The sequence below is a fragment of the Dermacentor silvarum genome, chromosome 5 (assembly GCF_013339745.2).
Source record: "Dermacentor silvarum isolate Dsil-2018 chromosome 5, BIME_Dsil_1.4, whole genome shotgun sequence".
Taxonomy (NCBI): domain Eukaryota; kingdom Metazoa; phylum Arthropoda; class Arachnida; order Ixodida; family Ixodidae; genus Dermacentor; species Dermacentor silvarum.
This window is the reverse complement of record NC_051158.1, coordinates 172,836,177-172,860,511: the sequence shown is the minus strand read 5'-3', so window position 1 is coordinate 172,860,511 and position 24,335 is coordinate 172,836,177. Positions and strand designations below refer to the sequence as shown.

At 44.9% G+C, this 24,335-nt stretch overlaps 1 protein-coding gene across 1 annotated transcript in view; it reads left to right on the top strand.

The window, feature by feature from the left end:
- Positions 1 to 260: 260 nt before the first annotated feature.
- Positions 261 to 24,335, top strand: part of LOC119453914 (zinc finger protein 239-like) — a 49,483-nt gene continuing 25,408 nt past the window's right edge. Inside the window, exons 1-3 of the mRNA XM_037715955.2 lie at positions 261 to 427; positions 15,236 to 15,436; positions 21,096 to 21,737. Coding sequence (XP_037571883.1) covers positions 15,250 to 15,436; positions 21,096 to 21,737 — 829 coding nt within the window. The 5' untranslated portion in view covers positions 261 to 427; positions 15,236 to 15,249. The remainder of the gene's footprint in view (positions 428 to 15,235; positions 15,437 to 21,095; positions 21,738 to 24,335) is intronic.

Below are 24,335 nucleotides of genomic sequence, written 5' to 3'. Positions count from 1 at the left end.
GGCGACGGCGACGCCGACGGCAGAAATCCGGTTGAAGTGTCCATATAATTGCTATCGCAATAAAATCTCCAGTGGCAGGAGCGCAACACACGTTTTGACGTACAAGCATGTGGCAAATTCCACGCACACTATCCAGGGCTGGTGGCGCCACCTCGTGGGGAACGGCGTCAATCGGCTAGCGAGAGTGAACGGTGGTTTAGCCGCCTTCGAGCAGGCACAGAAAGTATATAGGAGGCTATGCTCGCATCCATTATGTGCAAGCAGGCAAGCAGCGCGAATTTCGCGTGCTGTAGTGTTGTGATTAGCTCCTATAGTGTTTTTGTACGTGTTTAGAAGCTTTGAGTTACGGACATTGCGGTGGGCCACGAGTTGTTCACATTTGTTGCATATAGCTGCCGGTGCTCCAACTACTACATCTAGAGCAAAGGTGGGTGTTCTGCGGCGTTATTTTGTAGGGATGCCTTCTGCTCGGTTCTGTGCCAGCCTTATCACCCACCCACCGCTCACGGCCGGCTGATAAAGGGGCAGTGTCACTCACCGCTACAAAAGATTTGTGCGATTACGCGTTCTTTTCCTTGCACTTGTAGGAACAACCGGTCGCGAATTGGTGCAGTGTAAAGTGATCTTGAAATGCCAGCGAATGCGAAGCGTTGCCGCATTCTCGCAGAGTTTCCAAACTGCTGTTTCTTTTAGCAGTAGACTACTACTGTTAGTAATGTGCAACACGTGTGTGTTGTCGTGTCTTTAGAAAAAATAAATATGCCAGCACATTCCTATGTCCTCAGGTGTTCCTGCCGGCGGTCTCGCGGTGTCTCTATTTTCCTCCGCCTTATGAGATGTTACACGCCGATTATTTACTCATGCGGACGTCATGGGTCTTGGTTCAGCAATGTTCGCACGGCTGCATTTAATTCCCTTTTATCACTGCTTGTGCCGACCGCTCTAGCCATAGCTGGGGGTGTCATCAGCACCTTCCATTTGTGGCACTGAGACAGTGTATTTTCTTCAATTAAAGCTTCTTAGCGGCTCTTATGTGTGGATCGATATGTGTCAAGCTATGTGTACTTTCTGGGTGATCAGGTATAAATAAACTCGCTTCACTGCTACTAGTTACGGGCACTTTCAAAAGTAAACACGTGTATGATCAGTTGGCTACGTCGTTTATATATCGTGTCCGTAACTTTGCATCTGTGATCGACATCTTAGAAACGGCAGGAAGGCAGATGACACGTGTGTGCCCCATTTTTGTCTGGGCCGTCTTTAGAATGTCAACCTAAGCAGACCAGCTCCATACACTCATGCTATGTACAGCTGAAAGATATATATATATATATATATATATTTTTTTCCTGTTGCATGAGGAGCGAACGTTTCTATTTGTGGCAGTGACATTGTGAAGAGCCCTAGGCCCAGACCCTTGGTTTTGTGTGTAGAATTTGTCTAATGTGCTTGACTGTGCGGCTGCTGCTGCTGTCTTTACTGCTTCTGCCGATGCATTCTGCCTGCACCTAATATTTTCTGCTGATCCAGGTCAGTTTGACTCTGCCTTGTTGGCAACGAATATAGCCAGAAAATATATGCGAGGCTGACTTTGTTTCACCTCCCATTTGTGTTCCTGGCATCACCGACCGACTTGTTCTGAATAAATGCTTAATGTCCACCACAATAAAGCCCAGCTTCCTCCAACACTTGTGCATTTCTATGATGAGGTAAACTACACAGCCATGAACACAGAATTAAAAAATTTTGTCACTGTGTTGGAAGGTATATGCATTGAGACAGTAATAGTGCTTGGAGAATTCTCAAAGACAATATGCTTGCGTTGATGTCAGAATATATACCAGATCAATGGAAATTTGCTCGTGTTGTCCCTGTCCATAAGCAAGGATAAAAAAATTCAGTTGAACAATAATGGCCAGTTTCTCTGATATTGGGTGCTTGGAAAATATTGGAACACACAGTGTATATAGTAACTTAATAAAACACTTGGGCCTGCATAAGTTTTTCTACTTGGAACAGCATGGTTTTAGAGATTTTCTTGCGACACTCAGCTAGAAGAATTTATTTTTGACATCATATGCATTAAATCAGGTTGCCACTGTTGATTGCTTGGTCTTAGATAAAAAAAAAAAAAGCATTTGATCTGGTTCTTCGTGATTTTATAATGCACAAACTTCAATATCTAAATATCCCTGCTAACCTAATGAATTGGTTGGATAACTAGTTCACAAATCATAGACAGGTTACTGTGGTCAATGGATGCTGCTGACCATATATTCCAATTACGCCTGGTGTGCTGCAGGGGTTCACTTTAGGCTCGTTATTAAAAAAATAAAATTATCATTGATATTGCTAAAGACGTAAAATCAAATCTGCAGTAGTATGCAGATGACTGCATTATTTATTGCCCACTGATGAGACTGAGCGACAGTGACATTGTACAAGACATTAACGAGGTTTCTGAATAGTGTGCCATGTGGTGTATGACATAAAATGAATCAAAGTTCAGCTGTGTGTGCTTTTCCTGGAAAAAGTTCCCACCACTGCAGTCTCAACTATACGACCTTTCTGATAGTAACAACGGTCGAGTATCGTGGCACCTTTTTTTTGAGCACTCTCAGTTGGCAGCATCACATTGCCAAACTGCTATGAAGGCAAACAGCATGCTATTGTTATTTGCTCAAAACTGCCCCCATCCACACAAGAAGATACCGTATATTACAGACCAATACCAATAGTCAGACCAATACTTGAATACGTGTGCATAACATGGAACCCCATAAACAAAACATAACAGACATCTTAGAGCCTATCCAAAATCGAGCAGCATGCTTTACCACTGGGAACTATTGCTAGTCTAGTAGTGTCACAGAAATCAAAAGAATCTTGGCACTTCTGCCTTATTTGAATGCCAGCATCACTTGCATACGAAATTTTTCAATGATATTTGTTACAATAACACAAGCATTAACAAGAAACTTTGGGCAACAGCGCAAACAGATGACCACAAGAAGGGAGACACGTACACACAAGCGCTGTGTCTCCCTTCTTGTGGTCGTCTGTTTGCGCTGTTGCCCACAGTTTCAAGATGTACCAACTCGCCCAAAAAGAAGTATTGATGAAGCATGAACAAGTCGAAATACTCGCTTAGTTCCATCACATATCACATCGGCTGGAACACAGGCTGAAAATGAGGTTAATGAAAATAAGAACTGATATATTTAAGTGTTCTTTTTCTCCCTTACCATCAATGAACAGAATGGACAGCCCGAGGACATTGTTTCCTAAACATGAAACTCGACCGTTTACAATAAATGTTAGGCATGTGATTAAAATTTGTACTTGGTCTAACTATGCAAATTTTGTACTTCTACGTCTTGGCTGTGCATGTGTGCGTGTGTGTGTGCGTGCATTGCTGCTTTTGTTGGACACAGTAATGCCTGCTGTTCTGCTATGTCTCTTCTTTTTATGTGTGTGTGAAATCTATGTTTTTATTCGTTTAGTACTGTCATGCCTTTCCCCACTGTAATGCTGTACAGAAAAAATGTGGATTTTATTGACGGTTTATGACCAGCTATGAAGGGGGAGAAATTTTTACAGGCACAGAAATGTCGCTTTCCCTTTATAGATAGCATCGATAAAATGCATGAGCCAACTAGCCCAGCCACAAGTAGTGAACATGTGTTTGTATAATAAATAGATTGCTGCTGGTTTTCTTTGTCCGGAATCGGGCATGTACATCCATTTGCTAAGGGCGTGCTGTTGCTTCTAATGCTGGTGCTGCTCAATTAAAGGAGGATTTAATTATTGGTGGCTTGAGTGATGGGTATGACACCCTATCATTATTGTGCTATTCAGGTGGCTAGGCTTGTTCACAGATTCAAGCCGTGGATGCTTACCGTTTAAATGTTGCAAGTTGCCACAATGTGTTAAACTCGCATATAAAATTGTGTAGGCCATAACACTTATAATACTGTATTGCACTTGATGCCTGATGCTGTCGCAACAGACATAGTCGAGGAAGAATCCAGAAAATTTGTTTCTAGCTGCCCCGAGACAATAAATCGTCGAGGAAGAATTGTTGCGAACTGCCAACGATCATTCTCGGCAGTGAGCCATTTTTCTGAGGGACCACGGTTGTTCCCCACCGTCTTTTGCTTCAGGGGCACTATCACTTGCCAATCGCATCCTCAGCATCTGGCTTATGGTCGTCAGACTGCCTCTCTGTACACAATCGTGTAAGTCAACCAGAAATGGCTTTTTTCTATGACGCAATGGCCACGCCATGAGCAGTATGCGAGAACGGTACACGAAAGTGTTAGGTTTGTTTGGGTTTTGTACATGGGATGCTTCAGTTGGCTGAAGCAAGGGCTTGCATCACCCCGGCCACAAAAGAAAACGCTCTGCGGGCCTGTGCCTATGCTTCTTAAACGTCTCGGTGCTCGTCTGATTTGCGATAGGTAACTGGTTTCACCACTTCGTGGCTGAGTTTAAAAATAATTATAAATGTGGATGTTCGCACCTGCGTTATGCATTTCTGGTTGACCTGCACGATGTCGTAGAGGTGGACACGGTCAAATCAGAATGTTGGCAGTTTCTTGCCAGGGCTGTGCACGCAAGCTTAAGGCACTTTGATTTCATGTGGACAAGTGTACCCCCTTCTTCATAATCTTTTGATAGCATTGAAATCACAAAACGGTGGTACATTCTTGTACCTGGTTTTTATGTATGCATGCAGTGTGGGGTACTCTGCACTTTTAATTCTGGCGTGGATGTGTGGCTGCGATGAAATCTTTTTTCACACAAGCTCACAGATTAACTGCCGAGCATGGGGCCAGCATTCTTATGAATAAGAGCTTAGGGCTTGCAGCACTCTTGCTTACTAAGATTGTGGGAACATGAGAGGTTTAAATACATCCTTGGTATAGTCTCTCTCCTCCCTCATTTCAGTGCCCATTTATCATTCTGTGTTCTTAGGATAATTTTTTTAAATCAATCATGTGTTAAACCATCTTTTCTTTCAGTGATTGAATGCTTGGAGTCCTCTGTAAGCGGTATATATCATGTTTCTTTTTAGCTGCACCAAATGAAAAAGAATTGCCTGTTGCAGATAGCCCAATTCTAACCCTTGAGCTAAATTTCACAATGAGGCGGCCATTACTTATAAGAGAAGTCTAAATGCTTAATTGAACATTTAACGTAAACACACCAATAAACTTTTTTTTAACGACATTACGGCTCATATTTAAATATCCAAATTACAGCCAGTGCGTTCGCAAGGCGTATCCACTTGGTACGAATTCTCAGGTTCCACTAGCTTTGAGGTATTCATTTTTAATGTGTCGGATGAAATGAATTGGCATTCTAGTTACCTTTGGGCCTCAATGCATAAAAGAGCATTTTCATAAAAAATTAAGTGGAACAACAGCAGTGCATTTTTATCGCAAGTTTGACTGTACATATCGTGAAACCGGTGCCATCCTCAGAATTCATTCCAAGTCGATATGCCCTGCAAACTCACTAGCTACAATTCGTAGATTAAAATATGTGCTGTTAAGTAATTGTTTGAATTAGTGTAAATATGTTGAATATTAAGCATCTTGATTTGTCATAGAAGTGATGGCCGTCACATCAAGTAATTTGGCTCAAGAGTTAGAATTGTGCTGTCTGCCACAGGCAATGGCACAATTACAAATTTGGGGCAGCTAAAAAAAAGATACCCTATATATATATATATATATATATATATGGAAAATGAAAAGATTAGTCTGGCTGATATTTAGATAGCATAGGGTAACCTTATGTTCCCGTACCTATGTGTTTATCCCTTTTCCTCCAGCCACACCAGACGTGTAGATGTCCAGCAAAATTTCTAGCTATACTACTGTGTCTTGTCCCTGTTAATTAGGCTCATTTCATTATGACGGTTCATCACAGTGCTTTCTTGGAAGTGAAGTTTTCATTCCATCTCATTCTTTTTTTTTTTTGTTATGTGGTCAAACTGTCTTGGTGTTCCCAGTTTGCACATGGGCTGCAGTGCTTGCAATCCTGAATGCTTGTTGGATGTGTGCATTCCAGATTCTTTGTCCTATCAGTTCTACACATTCACATCAGAGCCCTCAGTCATTTACGTGTTTTTAAAATTTTAGACTTCTTTACACTCATTCGCTGCGTATACATTATTCCTAACTTTCACTTTGTGTACCTACAGTTAAATTCTTCTGTGTCTATCGTGCGTTCATAGTCTGTATTTTTAGTGTGCTTGTTACTAATAAAAGCGTGAGCCCCTTGGTCCCCCGAATTTTCTCGCTCATTGAATGCAAGTGTCTCAAATTTGGCATCCTTGATGCATGCCTCGACGTAGTGCACAGTGGTCTGTTGGCCAGTTGCTCGCTTCTAAGAAGGAAGTTTAAAACTGCGTGAAAAGACTAGGACAAGCGGAAGGCACGCACAATACATCACATGAACCACCACTAGCCAGCAAGAACGTTCTACTAAATGCTTCAAAGATAACATGCTGTGGTTGAATAGGATGTCTCAAATATGCCACCACAGCCATCAATGGTTGCGAGCTAGTATTCCTATGGCTAGATTTAGTACAGATACGCAACTTCCCCAAGAAAGTGGAAAGAGGTTCAAGGTGCAAAATAAGATGTGCATTAGATACGAACCAGCACGCACTTGCAACCGATTTAGTTTTCCAATGCATCACTAAATATAAGCTGCAGACATGCAAATAACAATACAATGAATTTCTTCAAGGCGAGCTGCAACGGAATTTCGAACTGCATAAAAAGCTTCGTTTAAGATAGTGTAGATATAGTGGAGGGGGGGCCTCTGGGCAAAATTTCACATCTGAAATACAAGTGGAAACACCACGAAAAGCTAGCAAAAATAGGCATTTTTGATGCCAGTACGTTAAAAAAGAAATGCCATCATGCCGGCAGTGATGCATGACCTCTGAGAAAACGCAGTGCCTGGCCATGGCGCACTGAAAAATCTCGAGGCGGCATGCTGGGACTTGTGTCATGCAGACAACCGCCACATGCATGCATCGTCCAGTTACGTGCTGTTTACAGGCTGCTAACAAGAAAAATGTGCAATTGCCAGCCCTGAGGCTTTGGCAAGATTGCTTCAGCGGTATGTCATCGTCAGCCTATATTTATGTCCACTGCAGGACAAGGGCCTCTCTCTGTGATCTCCAATTACCCCTGTCTTGCGCTGGCTGATTCCAACTTGCGCCTGCAAATTTCCTAACTTCATCACCCCACCTAGTTTTCTGCCGTCCTTATGTAATGGTTGCCATACCTTACCTCCCACTCCAATTGCTGCTTCTGAGATAAGCCTAGTTATGGTTTCATTCATTACCTTTATGTTGTCTTCATCTTCCTGTTCTAAAGCTGCATATTTGCTTGTGAGCACCAGCCTGAATTGGTCTGCTTTCACCCTTACTGCGTCTAGGTTGGCCCGTTTCTTCTGGACTAATTTCACACTTTCTTCAAATTGAGAGAAATCCTAGACCCCACTAAGCTATGGTCATTGCACTTTACCGTACCTAACACTTCTACGTCCTGCACTATGCTCGGATCGGCAGAGAGTATGAAATCAATTTCATTTTTTGTTTCTCCATTAGGGCTTTTCCAGGTCCACTTCCTGTTGCTGCGCTTCCTGAAGAAGGTATTCATTATTCGGAGCTTATTCCTTTCTGCAAATTCTACTAACATCTCTCCTCTTGTGTTCCTAGAATCGATGCCGTAGTTGCCAATTGCTTGCTCGCCAGCCTGCTTTTTCCCCACTTTTGCATTGAAGTCGCCTATGACTACAGTATACCGAGGTTGCACCTTTCTCGTTGCAAATTCAACTTCTTCATAAAACTGCTCTTTTCTTCATCAATGTGACTGGAGGTTGGGGTGTAGGCTTGTACTACCTTCATTCTATACCTCCTATGCAGCTTTGTTACGACGACTGCTACCCTCTCATTAATGCTGTAGAGTTAATCAGTGTTGCCTACTAAGTCCTTATGGACTAGAAATCCTACCCCGAATTTTCTCTTACTTGGAAGACCTCTGTAGCAGAGGACGTGGCCGTTAGTCAGCACTATATAAGCCTCACCAGTTATTCTAACCTCACTAAGATTTAGATTCAGATTTTATTAGTTCCAAATAAAGTTGTTACATCAAAAATGTGCAGACCAATACTATGCAGGCCAATAATATCCTAGGCAATGCCTGATAATTCCTCAAATAGTCCTGCTAAGCTAGCCTCACTCGATAGGGTGCGCATGTTGAATGTTGCCAGGTTCAGTTTCCAGTGGCGGCCAGTCCGGACCCAGAGATTCTTAGCACCCTCTGCTGCGTCGCAGGTCTGACCGCCGCCTTGGTCAGGTGCTCCGCAGCTGCTGGGGACTGAAGGCCATGGGTTAATTGTAGGAGTCATGAGGGAGGTAGTGGCCGAATACTGCACCAGGGAGGCCAATTCTTGTTCTGGTGAGGGAGTGACTCTGTTGAAGCTTAGTGTGCCTTCCTAATTTGGTTGCACCTGGACTTGTATAGCCCCACTAGCTCTCGGCAATATTTAAAATTTTTTTTTTTTTGCAGGTGTCAGGCAACCATTCCATGCCTGAAAATGTAGTAGACTGGAGCAGGATTCGAACTTATTACCTTGAGATTAGAAACAGTTCCACGCCACCGTATATACTGCTCACCACTGGATACATGCAAAGTGCCTCGAGTGGCCAGTCGGGAGGCAATTTTGCATGTATTCACGGGCTTCTTTCACACTCAGAAAAACACTTTTATGTAGCACGTATTGAGCAATAGAAAGCTGTATCGGGAGTTTTTCATGTTCTACAATTTTCTCATTGACACTTTGATAATTAGGACAGTACTTCTCGAGTACTGTCCTAATTATCAAATTAGGTGATTGTGATTAATTACAATCACCTAATTAAATCTCAGGGACGAGAATATTACTGGAGGCTTCTCCACTGTACTGGAAACAATATGCGCAAGGTTTTCTTCGAGTAACGCAGTTGCTCTTTTTTTAAATCTTGTGCATGATGGTTGGGACACCCTGTATAACGCTATATTCAAGGCCCTTAGCCCAATCAGCTCTGAGGAACTTGGCCAAGCAAATTCCTGTAGTCATTCCAGCTTGTAATGTTTCCTCCCTGATAAATAAGTTCAGCCTCGTGGTGACGGATAGCGTAGACATTGCTCCTGTGGGATGTCTGCTTGACTTTTGGCAGAAGATTTTCTCTCTGGGGTTCGCTGATGGGACGGGGAAGTATGCCTTGCTGTGCACACTTGTGAAAACTTTTTCAAGCCTGTCACACAGAAATGTGGATTCAGAGAGGAGCTTTAATGAAAATAGATGCATCATGCAAGAGCGAGCCAGCCTTTCAATAGCTAGGACTCAATGGCATCATCATGAATTTCATTGATGGACTCTTCTCTAAAGTGGGTCTCTTCGATTGTCCGTCTCTGACAGTCCTGGACTGTCCAAGAAGCTGCACAGGCAATGCTCATTGGCTGAAAGCACTGCTTTGGACAGTCTGGGACTGTCAGGGATGGATAATCGAAGAGGCCCAATTTCATATTGTGTCACCCATGTGCTGGCTGTCACAATCTCCAGATTAACAAGGCAGTCACGCCACACTTGGCTCCGTTTGCAACATGCCGCACGTGACAGATTGTCCGCGCCAGCCAATATATTGCGAAATGAAAACACGTATAGAGCTGGCGCTGAAATTTCGCATTGAGGAGTATGGTAATCACCGGTGAATTTTTTTATTAATACAAATTCTGGTAAATAAATCTAGTGCTGCTTTTGCTCCGAAGCTGATGTAGTAGTGAAGTTCGGTTGTACTGAATACGAATGACGTTTTTAGTTTAATAGTGGACCAGTATTTTACAGTAATATTTTATTGCATATAAAGTTAACGTTTCCAGTTTCCATCTGAAATACAACAGGGCTTTCCCATCTTTAAGGCAGAATGGGTTTTGTGAGTTGTCTTCAACTCATTAAAGTGTATCCACAACTGACAAAAGCTCAAGCTGCGCACCACTTGACTTGATCACCGCTCCACACGTAGCTTTTGTTGGTGCTGTGCGGGTTATTGCAGATAAATATTCCACTGAGATAAAGCATGACCAAGAAGGTTTTATACTTACTCCATTATACCTATCCTATAATTCGTTATATTTCGATTTGGCTGTTTCACTATTCGTCAGAGGGTAAAGCTTCTGATGCGAAGGCCACCACTGGTTGACACTACAGAAGGACTGAGAACCCAGTCTATAGGGGCTGGCATTGGCAGACATGGATGTTGGGAGTTCTGGGTTGTACCAAGCTGTGCATGAACTTGAGGCAACCGTTTTCTTCAGCAAGTCGAACGCTGTAGCTTGAGCAGTATAGAGCTTTTTCACCACACTTCCGTAGGTGCTGCCATGTTTTATCACTTGGTTCATTGCCTACCTCAGCCGCCCTCTGCAGCCTCTGTTTACAATAACAGTGGAAGATTCCGGTGTGGGGTAGGAAGCCACTCTTTTGGTGTTTGTTGCCAAACAATGACTGCCTTAATTGCAAGGAATTGCAATTCCAAAGCTTCGAAAGACATGTAAAGGTCACATATCTATCTCTTTGAGCTCATTACGCCTTGCCCAAATGCTGTGGGCACTGACGTACATTTTGCGTTCTCAAAGGCAGGGCTGGAAATTCTTTTCCAGGACACTGTAGTACATACTTTCAACCACTGCATTAAATCAGGATTACTGTCATTCACTTTATTTATTGCCAATGGCTTGGAAGTCATAGGAGGCGGCCATGTCTTTGGTTCAGTATAACGTGTCGTGACAATATTTATTTTTGATGTAATATCTCCTGAATTTGTCAGTTGCACTATATTTTCTTATGCTGTGGTCCAAGCTAAAACAACCATGTTTTGAATTTTTGTAGTAGCTTACAAAAAAGACTTAATATCATTTGTCGCTCATTTGCGTAGTGGCTCGTGACGAAACAGCTTTGAACAGTCTTTTTAGGTACATGTAAACAATTCATTGGTCAGCATACAGGCTAATGAGTGCACTAATTTTTAATACACATGGAACTTAGTCTCAGGTAATTTCAGCAAATGAGTGGACGTTAGTGGAGACCAGAAAAATAATATTTACAGGCACGAGCGAGTGTCTACTAAATTTGCGGCGCTATCTGGCCATCAAATTTTATTGGGAACTTCACCTTTGATGAGGAATAGTCGCAAAATTGTTCCGCTAGCTTGGAACAAAAATATGGTTTGAGTTAGATGATGGTTTAACATTTCATTTCAGGGTTGTGGCTGCAAAAAAAGTAAATAATAATAATAATAGTAATAATAATGAGTTAAAAAGAAAACAAAAACAAAAAACAAGCTGTGGGAGACTGATGGCCAAGGATTAAGTGCTAGATTCATTCGAGGAGGTAGTGGCATGAAATACTGCACCAGGTGGGCTATTTTCTGTTATACTAGAGAGTACCTTTTTTGTAGCCTTCATTGTTTGTTGGCACCTGGACTACGTTTATCAATACTAAGTTTGGGCAGCGCAAAAAGAAACATTACATGGAGGAACACAAAACGACATAGACAGGCGCTGACTTCCAAGTACTTTATTATTGCGATAGCAATTATATGGACACTCCAAAGTGGATTTCTGCCGTCGGCGTCGCCTTGAGGTTCCGTATGACGTCAAGGGCGATGAAATCGTCGCTGCGCTCCGGACGCTGTATGCGCGAGTGAAAGGGCGCGAGGGACGCGAGCTTTCACAGGGAACGAACGCACGTCGAAGAGCAAACGCGCGTTCTGCGCCGTGCACCCTGAAGGGCTGCAGAATTAAGCGTCTCTTTCCTCCTTTACATATATAGAGAGCAAACGCGACTTTTTCCGACGCGAAAAAGGCTGTGGGGGGACAGGAGGGAGAGAGAGAGGGGAGGCGACGTTTAGCTGCGGCACCAAATGCGTATTTATATAAAAACGCCGCGCGCGTTCAGTACGAACGCGGGCAAAACGCCGACGGCGTCGACAACAGTTCGGCGCGTTGCTGATGCTGCTGCATTTTGCTACCAAAGCCGCTCACCTTACTTCGTACGACATTGCTGTGTTGCTATCGCATTCATTGCTTCGCCCTTAGGGCAAAACTGTGACATTTTTCCAAAAATGTCGAGCCAACTTAAATGCATGCAGACATGTTATCCGGTAAAGAATAAGTATCAAAAGTGACGCTTTTTAAAAATGTAGTTGGAAGTCGAGGCTTGTCTACATCGTTCTGTGTTCCCTCATGTCCTGCTTATTTTGCACTGCACAAACTTATAGTACTGAAAGAAATGTACCAACTAGCCTGCGAGCAAATTCTTTTGAAGCGAATTTCTTCTACATTGGGCCCTTTCCTATCTCGCCAAACCAACACAGATGTCATTGCAACATGTGTCAATCTCATTGCAACCACAACATGCCAGTCATGGATGCTTTCGTACTGCAGGCCTCTCTGGTTCATTGTCTCTCTCTCTCTTTTTTTATTTCTTTAGGATTCAGGTGTCAGTTCCAGCTTGGAAAATGTAGTGGCTTGGATGAGGATTCCAACTTGGGACCTTGAGCATATAAACCCGATACATATCCTCAATTCCAAGCCACCATGCCTAGAAAGATTTGAAAAATTTGTATTGGCACACTGTGCCGAGTATGAAACGTGACTCTAGGAGCTTTATTCCAGGAAGTACTCTGTGTAATCTAATGTTATTGCAATAGCAATATACGGATGCTTGAGGCAGGTTTGCGCTGTCACTGTTGGCACCACGCATGCGTTGCTGGATGTTTAGCTACTAGTGTCCAGCTAAAGATGATTTGAACTGGCGCTCATTTTATTGGGCAATCGGGAAGAAAAGCTCAGCTGAATGAATAAGTTGTACGGTTTGTTCAGCGTGTAGCTCAGTAGATTCATTATACATTTAAGGGCTCATTGTGTGGGCCCTATTAGTAAATCTGAGTTGATGAATGGGACGAACGCCGTGCTTGTAATGTTCCAAATTCGCATGTGAGCCATGTCCAGCTACTGGAATGAAAATGTGGTACGCCGACAAACGACCTGCTTGCTTTCGTGAAACTTCTTCACCAGAAATATCCAATGGCAATCGTAATCGTCACTGAAATTTGGGCTCCAGTTACTCTATTTTCTGCACGATTACACCGCACAAATCAGACTTTTGCCTCCGCAGAATGCAAGCCGAGGATGTAAAGTTTCGGTTTTTGTCAACCTTAGGCGGCCAAATGGCCGTGGTAAAAGATTGGATAATATGCGAACAACACGTATTGGTTGGCATGTGCGCAATATACACAATGTACTAGATGGACAATGTTTACGTCAGAGACTGCTGATATCACTGGTGTAATGACATTTTGTCGGGGGCAATTTCTTTTTCAATTCACTGGCGTTTTATTCATTCTTTTGTCAGAAGAGAGGGGCACACACGACCTTGGTTGCTTTAAACACTGTTATCGGTCATTTGTCGACATCCTCCAATACCTTTCAATTGGCGCCTTATCCAATGAGCAAGTCAATAAATGTTGGCTTAACAGCTATATATCAATTGCTTGTGTGTAACAGAAAAAAAAAAGACACTTGACTGCTCCAAAATGTCAAATTTGTTTCTTCCAGAGCTGCTTCAAAACTGCTTTTGCCGCCTCCATTTCTACATACGTATTCAGACAATCCTGTGTGTGTATGTATTGTTCACTCACTTGCCCCGCGGGGACTTAGCTGCAGCGAGGCTACATGGCACAGCGTGTCCAGATGGAAGCGTAAGAAGGCGGCCTGTCGTACATGCCTCTTGCGCGACATGGTTCTGCAGTTGGAATACGCTGTTTCAAACCATTGCCCTAATGCTAATTGCATTAACGTCAACATTCATCGTGAGATGGGTTCTGCTGCATTTTCTCCTTCTCATTTTCTCAGTTACTATAAGTGTTAGTATAAACATCCTTTTGTTGTCGGCATGTGTTTTCTTTTCTTTGATGGTAAATGCACATCATTTTTGCATGTTACCTGCCTGCAGTAATTGAAAGAAAAAGAAAAGCAGGAAGATCCCATGCCCTGTGGGAATCGATGTTATGCGAAGCAGTGTGCAGAGAGCCTACGAAATTAACGAAACGACCATGAGAGCACCAAGACGTAGGCGGCTCTTCCGTGACCTACGCGACATGCATGTCATGACATATCATTTATGTTCATCATATACTCTTGTGATAGTATGCCAATTTTGGTATGTACCAGTGTAACGAAACGACCATGAGAGCACAAAGACGTAGGCAGCTAGATAGATAGATAGATAGATAGATACTGTCAAAGTAGCAAATGTTTGCCAAGAAATGCTTCACATTTAAAAAGTTCTACAAACCTCGCACTGCACATAGATAATGCTGCCAACCTTCTTGAAATCATTTGTGCTACTTCACAAGGGTAATAATTTTTTTTTTTCGGATTCTTTTTTTCAAAGTGTGCCTATTACATGAATGTGGCCATTACACATGTATATACGGTATTAAGTAACCCAAGTTGTTGGTCCAGTTGTTAGTTTCGAACAGCACAGCAGCCCCACAGTCTCGCAGCTGACGTGAAAATGGTTAGACACGGACAGAAGGATGCTAGAAAGTGCATGAATTACCCTAGGAATGCTAATTGCATTAAAATAACTTGGGCAGGCAATGTAATTTGTAGGGCCAGTGGTCTGCTACGATTATTGAATGGATACCAAAAGAAGGGACTCACACTCATGGACAGCAGACAGGTGGTGTGAACTGTGTATATCTACAAGCAGATGATGGTACCAGCTGGCACAAGACGGGGCTGATTGAAGATTGCTGATAGAGGTCTTCATTCTGCCATAGACATAAATAGACTGATGACGATGACCCTGCCATGTTGCAGTCAGTTTGCGTCGGTTAGACTACACCAGTAGGTTTAAAACGTATGACTCCATGAGATAAAAACTTGTCAGATGAGTCTGAGATATATTGTGCTGTCATGAACCTTGCACAGAGAAAGGTTGCCCTGCTTTCAAATATTCAATGTGCATTGCCCTTTACTGAACCCAAATGTTTGTTTTGTGTTCTACAACTATGTACTATTGTAGTCTGCATCATTTTTAATATTGTATTTTTCCCTTGATTCTGTAATTGCACTGCAATTGCTCGAACTATTTTCTGCAGGTCTGACAAAAGTGATGAGCCTAGGCATCGCTGTTGCCGAAGCGTCATGCCACACTCCTCTCGAGATCGGTCAGGTCAATGCTGCTGTGCAGTGCAGCTTGCCTGTGGCTGACAAGTCTGTCGGATGCTCCTTCAAAGCAGGAAGCGAGTCGAGTAGCTCGCAGACTACACAGACTGTGCATCCGTCAAGCTCCACGTCAGGTAGGCAGACAGCAGATGTGCACACTTATCTTCTTTTGCTTGCGTGTGTGAGTTTATGGTAAATGGCGTAGTTTGCCTAGCTTGGTGCAACGGCCTGCTCGTATCCTCGGCTTACACTTACAAAAAGACGGGGGTAGAGGATACGCCATACAGAAGCTACAACACACAACCACACAGATCTTGCACATGATGCAACGAATTACTAGCAGGAAGAGGGGACTCAGGGAAGAAGTTTTGATCCGACTAGTGCAGGCTCTGATTGTGAGCCGTATCGCGTACTCGGCACCATATTTAAATTTCAGTAACGCGGAAGTGGAGGTACTCTACCGACTGATACGCAAGGCGGTTAAGCAAGCTCTCAGACTCCCACCCGGAATGGCTACTTTTCGCCTCGAGGAGACAGCGGCGAAAAGTACAACACACAGGAAATCATAGAGGCCCACCTGTTAACCCAGAAGGAAAGGCTACTGCGCACAATAGTGGGACGCTGTGTCTTGGAACATCTTGGATATTCTGTACGAAAGACCAGCGCACAGACAGAAATCCCAACACGAATACACAAAACTATGCATGTCTCACAGATTCCCAGGAACATTCACCCAAACTTCCAACAAGCCTGAGCGCCGGCGCTGGCGAGGAAGTATGAAAACCACCCCAATGTCTTGTACGTAGACACGGCCAGCACCGCAAGAAGCACCGCATTCGTCACCAGCGTAGTCGACAATCACGGGACCGAAATGCGTCGTCGGTTTCCAGAGCGAGTGCTGCGGAAGCAGAGGAACTAGCGATAGCGTTAGCCATCATGACGAGACCGCACTGGGAGTGCGTCATAGTTCTGACGGACTCTCAGACGGCATGCAGAAATATTTCCAGAGCCAAAATTTCCAGGGCCGCACATTGCATTCTGAGTGGAGTGCACCAGCTCCCACTATACATACAAATTGTGTGGACTCCAAGGCCTTACGCGGCAATCAGCAGGCACACGCCTACGCCCAAGCGCATGCACACCGGGAGCTGCGAGAGGGCCGCGCCGAGCAGTTCCAACCAGAGCCCATACCATTAACCTACACTCACATCCTACAACACTATCACCTTTCACGAAGAACACTACCGCCGCCTCATAATGCTCTGACGCGAGAGGAAACTGCAATATGGCGAAAACTCCAAACACATATCCACATTTGAGTCTTTACCACGCCATACACCCTGCACTGTATTCCTATAAATGTACACACTGTGATCAATGCGCAACTTTTTACCACATGGTATGGGCTTGCGCAAACACACCACGGCTCACACCCGTAACACACTCCACCACACAGCAATGGGAGGCAGCACTGTCCAGCTCCGACTCGACGGACCAGCTCAACCTGGTCAGCCGAGCGAGAAGAGCAGCCAAGCCCGCTGGACTCCTGGATTGAGGGGGCCCACCCACTGCAGAGCGGAGGAGCTACCTACGCTCGCACGCTCTTTTGCAGAGTTTATTCTCTCTCTCTCAGGTGGTTACATTTTACTGCTGAGTAAATTCAGCAGGTGTGCAGAATTTTAAATTTCAAATACAAGCGGGAGCGCCACGAAAAGCTAGGAAGAATACTAGTTGTCTTTCATGGTTAAACTTACAAAAAAAGTTCTCACTCGTTCGAAGTGACAGGTGCCTTAAAGGGCCCCTAAACCACCCAGAGGTCGAAATTTAGTTGTGGTGTTGCAGTTGTGCACGAGTCGACAACGAACACGTAGTCGCGAAAATGTTTCGAAATGGTGCCGTAATAGCGGAGTTACACGCGTTTGATGATCGAAAAACGGCCCTGGCTCGTTTCGCTCTTTCCTTCGCTACGGCTGGTCTCTCCTCCTCGCCGATTGCTGCTCCAAATGTCACGTGACATACGTCATCGCCAACACGCTTCTCAAAATACTGCCTACTTCCGGTTAAGGCACGTCCGCGTTAGCCATGCTAGCGGCACATATGCGGACGACGATACAGCCTCCAGTCTGCTGCGCGAGAGGTGTCCAAAGTAGACGACAGTTTGGCCGGCGCCCTGCCCGCTGCACGCCTCTGCGACCAGCAACGAAAACATCGGCTGCAGCTGAGTGCACGGCTACCGACGGGAGACGACTGGCTTGGCTGTGCTCGCATCGTAGCCGACGGCTCCGCTAATATCAGCGCATTTTTCTTCTTTGTGTACAATTATTGCGAAGAGTGATAACAACGATAATAAAATATTGCGGCTTGTGAGCGTCGGTAATTCATTTCAAAGCGCCGTCCGCTATAGCTTTGAAGGGAACCGGAAAAGGCCTAGCGACGATATTGGCGCCGTCGAGCGATCAGCGGCGGTGAGGCTGCCGCACAAATGAGTCCCAGTCTCATCCTCTCTACATACGGCATGGAAATCTCGTCACTCGCAAGCAAAACCACTGTCGAACGGCGGCCCGCGAATGCCAAACGGCGTGCGGCGTGTTAGCGTGCCGGTAACGTGGACGTGAACTCGGCGCTTCTCGGCTACCCGCTGTTGCTGCGGTGCCGGCGCGTGTTATGCGAAGCGTGCCGCTATAGGCCCTGTGTTGCGCGCACGTCTGGAAAGGCCAACATTGTTGCACTCTGCTCGCGCAGCTAATGAGACCGCTAAGCATGACTGTGTTGGAACACGAGCGATTTGGCACTTGCGTTGCGGGCTGTAATTACCGATGCGCAAGCGCGCACAAGTGAGCAACACGGCGAGGACGAGCAGGGAGCGCGCGTACCTGTTAGCAGACAAACCGGAAGTCGTAGGTTCTTGTTCGACCGATGGGCATCGTTTCCGCCGTTGACATCACCAGATTCCCCCTGCTGACATCATGACGACCGCTGCGGTTACTGGAAAGGCGAGGGGAGGAGGACGGCATTGTTTTTTTTGGTTTTGTGGCGCTCCCGCGGCGCGTAGCGCTGCAGCGTTTGGCATCGTTGATCGTGACGGCATTCTGAACTCGATGCGCCTGTTTACTTCCAATGTTCAAAAAATATCTGAGGTGGTGGTTTAGGGGCGCATTAACGTGCGGCTCTTCGGCATGACCTTCCAAGATTGCAATGGCTGCCTCCAAGATTACAGTGGTGCACTTGTACAATCTTGACGGTCACAATGCTGGATAGCATAGATACTGCGGTCGCCACAGGGTGCTGTGACAAGCCCTTTCGCCATCAAGAAATTTGGACTACCGCATGCTCTGATTGGTCCCTGTGGTTTTCCAGGCATGGCGATGGGGCCTAGCTCGGCACCCGTACCGCAACGAAAAATCTCGGCCTTGCGTCAAAACGACACCACAAGGTGTACACGTCTGCACAGGTGCTGTTTTACTAGCAAAAAAAAAAAAATTGTGCAATACCCAGCTCTGCTGCTTTGCCCAGATTGGTTCAGTAATGTATACTACACATTTATACAACAAATTTAGCCAAAGTGAAATTTCGTTGCAGTTGGTATTAAGTGTTGCTGAAGCATGACGGATACAGGTGACACTGGAGCTGTCATCGTAGCTGCGGTCTTTGTTTTCATTTTGATGATCTTGCAACGTAGTGGTCCGTGCTCCGGGGGCAATCCTTGTAGCCTGAGGCTCACTCGCTGGTCTGGAGTGGCGTTGGCATTGTCTTCGCACTTTGGGCTTAGTGCATGGCTTGGAACATTATCGCAGAAGCACCGCCATCAGATGCCACGTTGTTGTGACGGTCAAGAATAAGGTACTGCCAAAGGTGCGAAGCGAGAAGTTATTTCTTTGTTGGGCCCAGGAAAACAAGTAACACTCAATGCACAACCACAGCGGCGAGCACGATCGTCGAAATCTGATTATTGGGTCAAAAGTGTCAGCCATTTATACGTGACTTATTGTACATTGCATCGTAATCCCTGGCGCTTGTATAAGTTTCAGAATGTACACTGTGATTTGCTACAGAAAAAAGAATGCAATACATGAAAGCGTGTCTTGCGCCGAGCGATAACTTTGTAACTGTAGCTAGCGGGTTAAAAGCTGTTACTGGAAAAACATTAAAAATGCACGCATGTCCATGACCCTCTCTTAAAAAGCATTGTTGCTGCAAACAGAAAGTAAAAAGAAAAAAATGTACATCTAAAAACAGAAAATAATAAAAGAAACAAGAATTGCAGTTTTATAGTTCATTAGCGCGCTTAAAACGACGTAGATGCACTACATAGATGATTTTGTGTCGTGCGAGGCTCTGCTGTAATTATGTAACAGCATCAGACGCAGCGTCGTAGTCCAGTTCACCAAGACATCGAGGTATGGCTTGAACTAGCGTCCCAAAAGTTTTTCATTGAGTTCCCGTCGGGCGTTATGGCGCCTGAACCTATACATGGTCGCTGGGCTGGTATTCCACATAGCATCGTCGAAGATTGTATGTAGTGCAGGCTGACTGCACCCCCGTTTGAGTGACTGTACACGTGAACGATTAGGCATTCGTGTCTGGCACGGGGGCGAACATATTTGCTCACTATCCGGTCGCGGTGAGTAGGGCTGCCTCGATTTGTTGGGTGCCCATCGGCATGTTCTATGGGCAGTAATTCGGCTTGCAGGCATTAGTGTATGAAACGTGCAGTAAATGCCATTTTGTTTGTTTGCACTACTGTGTTGTCGTTTCTTTGTCCCAACGGCACGTTTGAGACCCTACAGTGCTTATTCATCAACTACGCCTTCATTAAAAACTAAGCAACAAGAATCTAACAATGTGTACACTTACCTCTCTTGTGCATGCAGCTGTTTAGACTATGTTAGTTTTCACCTTTATGCCCTATTATGAGAATTCGCATTGTTCTTGGCAAAGAGAGAGGTTTGTTTTGACCATTTTTTACAGTTCCTGCAAGCATTTGCTAGAAGTGTGTGATGACAGAGCACAAGGAGGCGAGTGTGTGTCCATTTGCTTTTATTGAGAGGCAAAGCTGCAACCCAAGATATTGTTATGCTTCAACTATGAGGATTACTGTTGGTTTCGGATGAAAAGCTGTGAGATGTCACTCAGACAGGTCATGTCTGTTCTCACCGGCTCTCTTCAATCTGAACTTATGTAAACGTCACCAAATTTCTGCGTACAATCAGCAAGAAAAAACCCACCGATCAGTAGTGCACCCAGGATCTCTGCCTGGGGGGGGTTGACAGTTTGCCTTAGTTTGCCAATACCATCTAAACAGCACTAATTTCAATTTCTTCTCCGGAAATTATCAAAAAATGAGCTTTTTGCACAAGTTTGCGAGTGTGCAGACGATTGCGCATCTTACATCTTAGTTGCAGTACTCAAAGGCGCACGGAAAGAAAAGTGGTTAAATAAAAGGGGGAGTTAACTCGGCCTCAGAGGGGGTTACAACCCCCCCCCCCCCCCCCCATCGTTGCGCCAATGCCACTGATAAAGACTCATATGAGATAAATTTGTTCTGGTGCCAGTGATACATCAGTGAAGTATTGCAAAGTCAAAGATTTTGCGAGCACAGTCAAGAAGCTTCAAATAACCAATTTTTGAACAAATCAAGGTCAACCAGCCCTGGCTTGTTCCATCAAATCAGAAATCTCTCTCAAGACCTCTCCAATAATTGAAAAAAAAAAACGAAAACTTTTTATTAGCTTTATTATCGATGTTGTTCTTTGACATGTTATATTATATTCTATTTTTATTTTATTTGTGCAGAATCAAGGCCTTCTATATCTCCATCAACAGCTACCGAGGATGATAACTCGCACCAGGAACTCCGCCACCGCTGTCACCTCTGTGACTACGAGACTGATAAGGGTTTTCATCTGAAAGCACACTTGAGGGTTCATACTGGCGAGCGTCCATTTAAATGTGATTTATGCCCTCGGAGGTTCTCGGAAAGGTCCAAGATGAAGATACACCTGCGCACCCACACAGGCGAGAGGCCATTTCAGTGCCCTTCATGCCCTCAGAGCTATTCTCATAAGCTCAGCTTGCAGAGACACCTGCGCATCCACACAGGCGAAAAGCCATTTCAGTGTCCCTCATGCCCTCAGCGCTTCGCACAAAGGTCCAAATTGAAGGAACACTTGTACACCCACTCACGTAAAAAGCCATTTCAGTGCCCTTCATGCCCTCAGAGCTTCTCACAAACCTCCAAGCTGAAGGAACATCTGCGCAGCCACACAGGCGAGAAGCCATTTCAGTGCCCTTCATGCCCTCAGAACTTCTCGTTTAAGTCCAGCATGAAGAAACACCTGCGCACCCACACAGGCGAGAGGCCATTTCAGTGCCCTTTATGCCCTCAGAACTTCCCACAGAGCTCCAAGCTGAAGGAACACCTGCGCACCCACACAGGTAAGATACCACTTCAGTGCTCCTCGTGCTCTCGGAGATTCTTTTAAGTCCAGCAGGAAGCAACACCTGCACATTCATACAGGTTACTGACCACACCACTGCACCATCTGCTCCATGTACTTGGGTGGGCGCAGCACTTGAGGAGACATGAAAACAAAAGCACCATAATACCGTGGAGTAGGTAAACAGCCATGTAGAACTTAAGTCTGGATTGAGAAAGTGCATAGATGTGTAGAATGCCGCATTGTGTTTTGCTGCATCAGGTAGCACAAATGTCAAATGTATGTAAGTTCATAAATGTCAAACTGCCAAATCACTTCACAGGAAGATCCAGCCTAATCTAGGATGTTGGAATGACAGTTTTAGCACAGTGAAACGTTGATTATGGTACTTTTTCAGGAGCAAGCAAGCGTGTTATATGGACTATAAGCTGAGGATTTGCCTTGTTATTTCATGTATCTTATTAGCATGCATATTTTTATTCTGAATCGTAGAAAATGTTTGGGTTTCTGTTTGGCTGTGGCTAAAGGTACATCCAGCGTCTCCTTCAACTTTTTTGCCGGTACGTTAGGTGGATCTGGCAGTGTTTTTATGGAAGTACGTCCGGTGTTTCTTGTTGGTTTTACCCTGTTTCATGTTAGGATACGTTGGTTTGCTGAACAGCTAAATATACGTTTCCCTTGGGTCAGCACTTATTCTGTGTCTGTTGTGGTGCAGCGTGCCTCTTTCAGTGCAGCCTGCACAGATTGGTGTGCTCATCATTTCTGAAACAACTGCTACATCTGATTCCATAGCGTTGATGCACACTTTCACAGCAAGAAAAACACATCCTATTCAGTGCCCCTCGACACGATACTGTGACGTGTACTCATCGCAAATAAAGCACTAGATTGGTGGAAATCTGTTTGTGTTGCAGCATTTCACAATTATAAAGAGGTCGATGTCGAAACTGCAATCTGAAAATTAACAGAATCGTTAACCAATCAAAGCAGAGAAGTACTACTCTTCTCCACACAGTTAGCTCTGTGGGCTGCTCATCAATTTGCGTTCAGTTTTTGTTTGCGAACAGGCACGATTGTCCTTCGTCGTACCGTTCGCCTTATTGCTCAAAGCAGTTTTTTCTTGATGTTTCTTTGGGAGTCGGCTTTAATCATACCGCAATGCAGACCACTAATGAAAGCTCAAAACTGGTAGCGTGAGTTACGGCGTTGTAAAAAACATTGTGGTTCTGCATACATTTAAAAAGCATTTTCATTCTTATCACTAGAATACACACACTTATGATTTTGGTGTGCTTCGTCTACTTAAAATAGTTAATGCTGAGTATATGAGGTTCTGTGGGGAGGAAGCAAATAGGATCGAGAACAACATATAGTAACTAACTTTGATGGTACTCTGTGCCAACGCAGCTGAGGGCTTGCTGTTGTAACAAAACATGCAGTGGCTTTTTGTGTTCGTCACTTATAGACAAAGTGCTTAAAGCGTACAATAATTAATATTTAGAAATGCCGAAATCAGCAAATGTCTTGCAGCAGAATTCTGAACTGTTTGCAGTCATTGGGTAATACAGTCGAGGCCACTTATAATGGTGCCAGTTTTAACAATATATCAGTTGTAATAGTGAAAAGCTGCTGCACCTCCAACTTTTGTATGCTTTCTATGGTGAAATAGCCCGCTTACTACAATGCCCCCAGGCCACATTATCGGTTATAACGTTGAGGTCTGGCCGCTGGGTGTCCGTGCCTAAAGGTAATGGAATGCGAAATCCTTCAAAAGAAAAAAAAGAAATTCGAGCTGCCCCATCTCGCCACGCTGTTTTGCAACCTTCTCCGCATCGCCAACCTCGCGCGCCTCTATCCGGTCACCTTTCCACCCCTCTGAAAAAAAACGAGTGGGCTGCGCCCATAGTTTTATGCTGCACCACCCTCCAAAACAGAAATGGACCAGGCCAACTGAGCTCATAGCGCAGCGGCGCTGCATGCCCTGCACGCTGCCCCGAGATCACGCGCTGGCCGCTAGCCCCTCATTCCACGCAGTTTTGCCAATGGTTTAAACCGCTCGGGTTTGTCTTCGTTGGTTGCGTCGAAGTCGTACTTGGCCATGTGGTTTCTCGGCCTCGTGTGACTCGCCGCCGAAACGGAAGACAGCTGATCCGCCCGCTGATCATTGGCAATGCACGACGTTGCCGATGACATTGTCGTTTCCAAATCTACTGCTGTAGATTTGGAAACGAAGTGCTTTGACCGATGAGGCGATCGTCGCGAACGTGCATGCATCGGATAGCAACGACGGCAGCTATTCGATGCTATTCAGTGCAGGGCCTCCTGCCTCGCAGGAGACCCTGCTGATTATTCAGTCCCTCCGGGGCTTCGTTTTCGCGAGGAACCTTCCGCTGCACTATATGGAGCACCGGTGTGCCTTGGAGGAGGATGTCGGCAAGCTTCGCGTAAAGCAAGCAAAGCTGACCGCCACATGGCAGGTTGACACGCTGCCTCGGTGCTACCGTTGAAGCTTGCCGAATGACTTTTGCAGTTGTCACATTAACAATTGCTTCAAATTTAGTCTTTGTTGCAATATCTTTCTTGATTTCGGAATTTC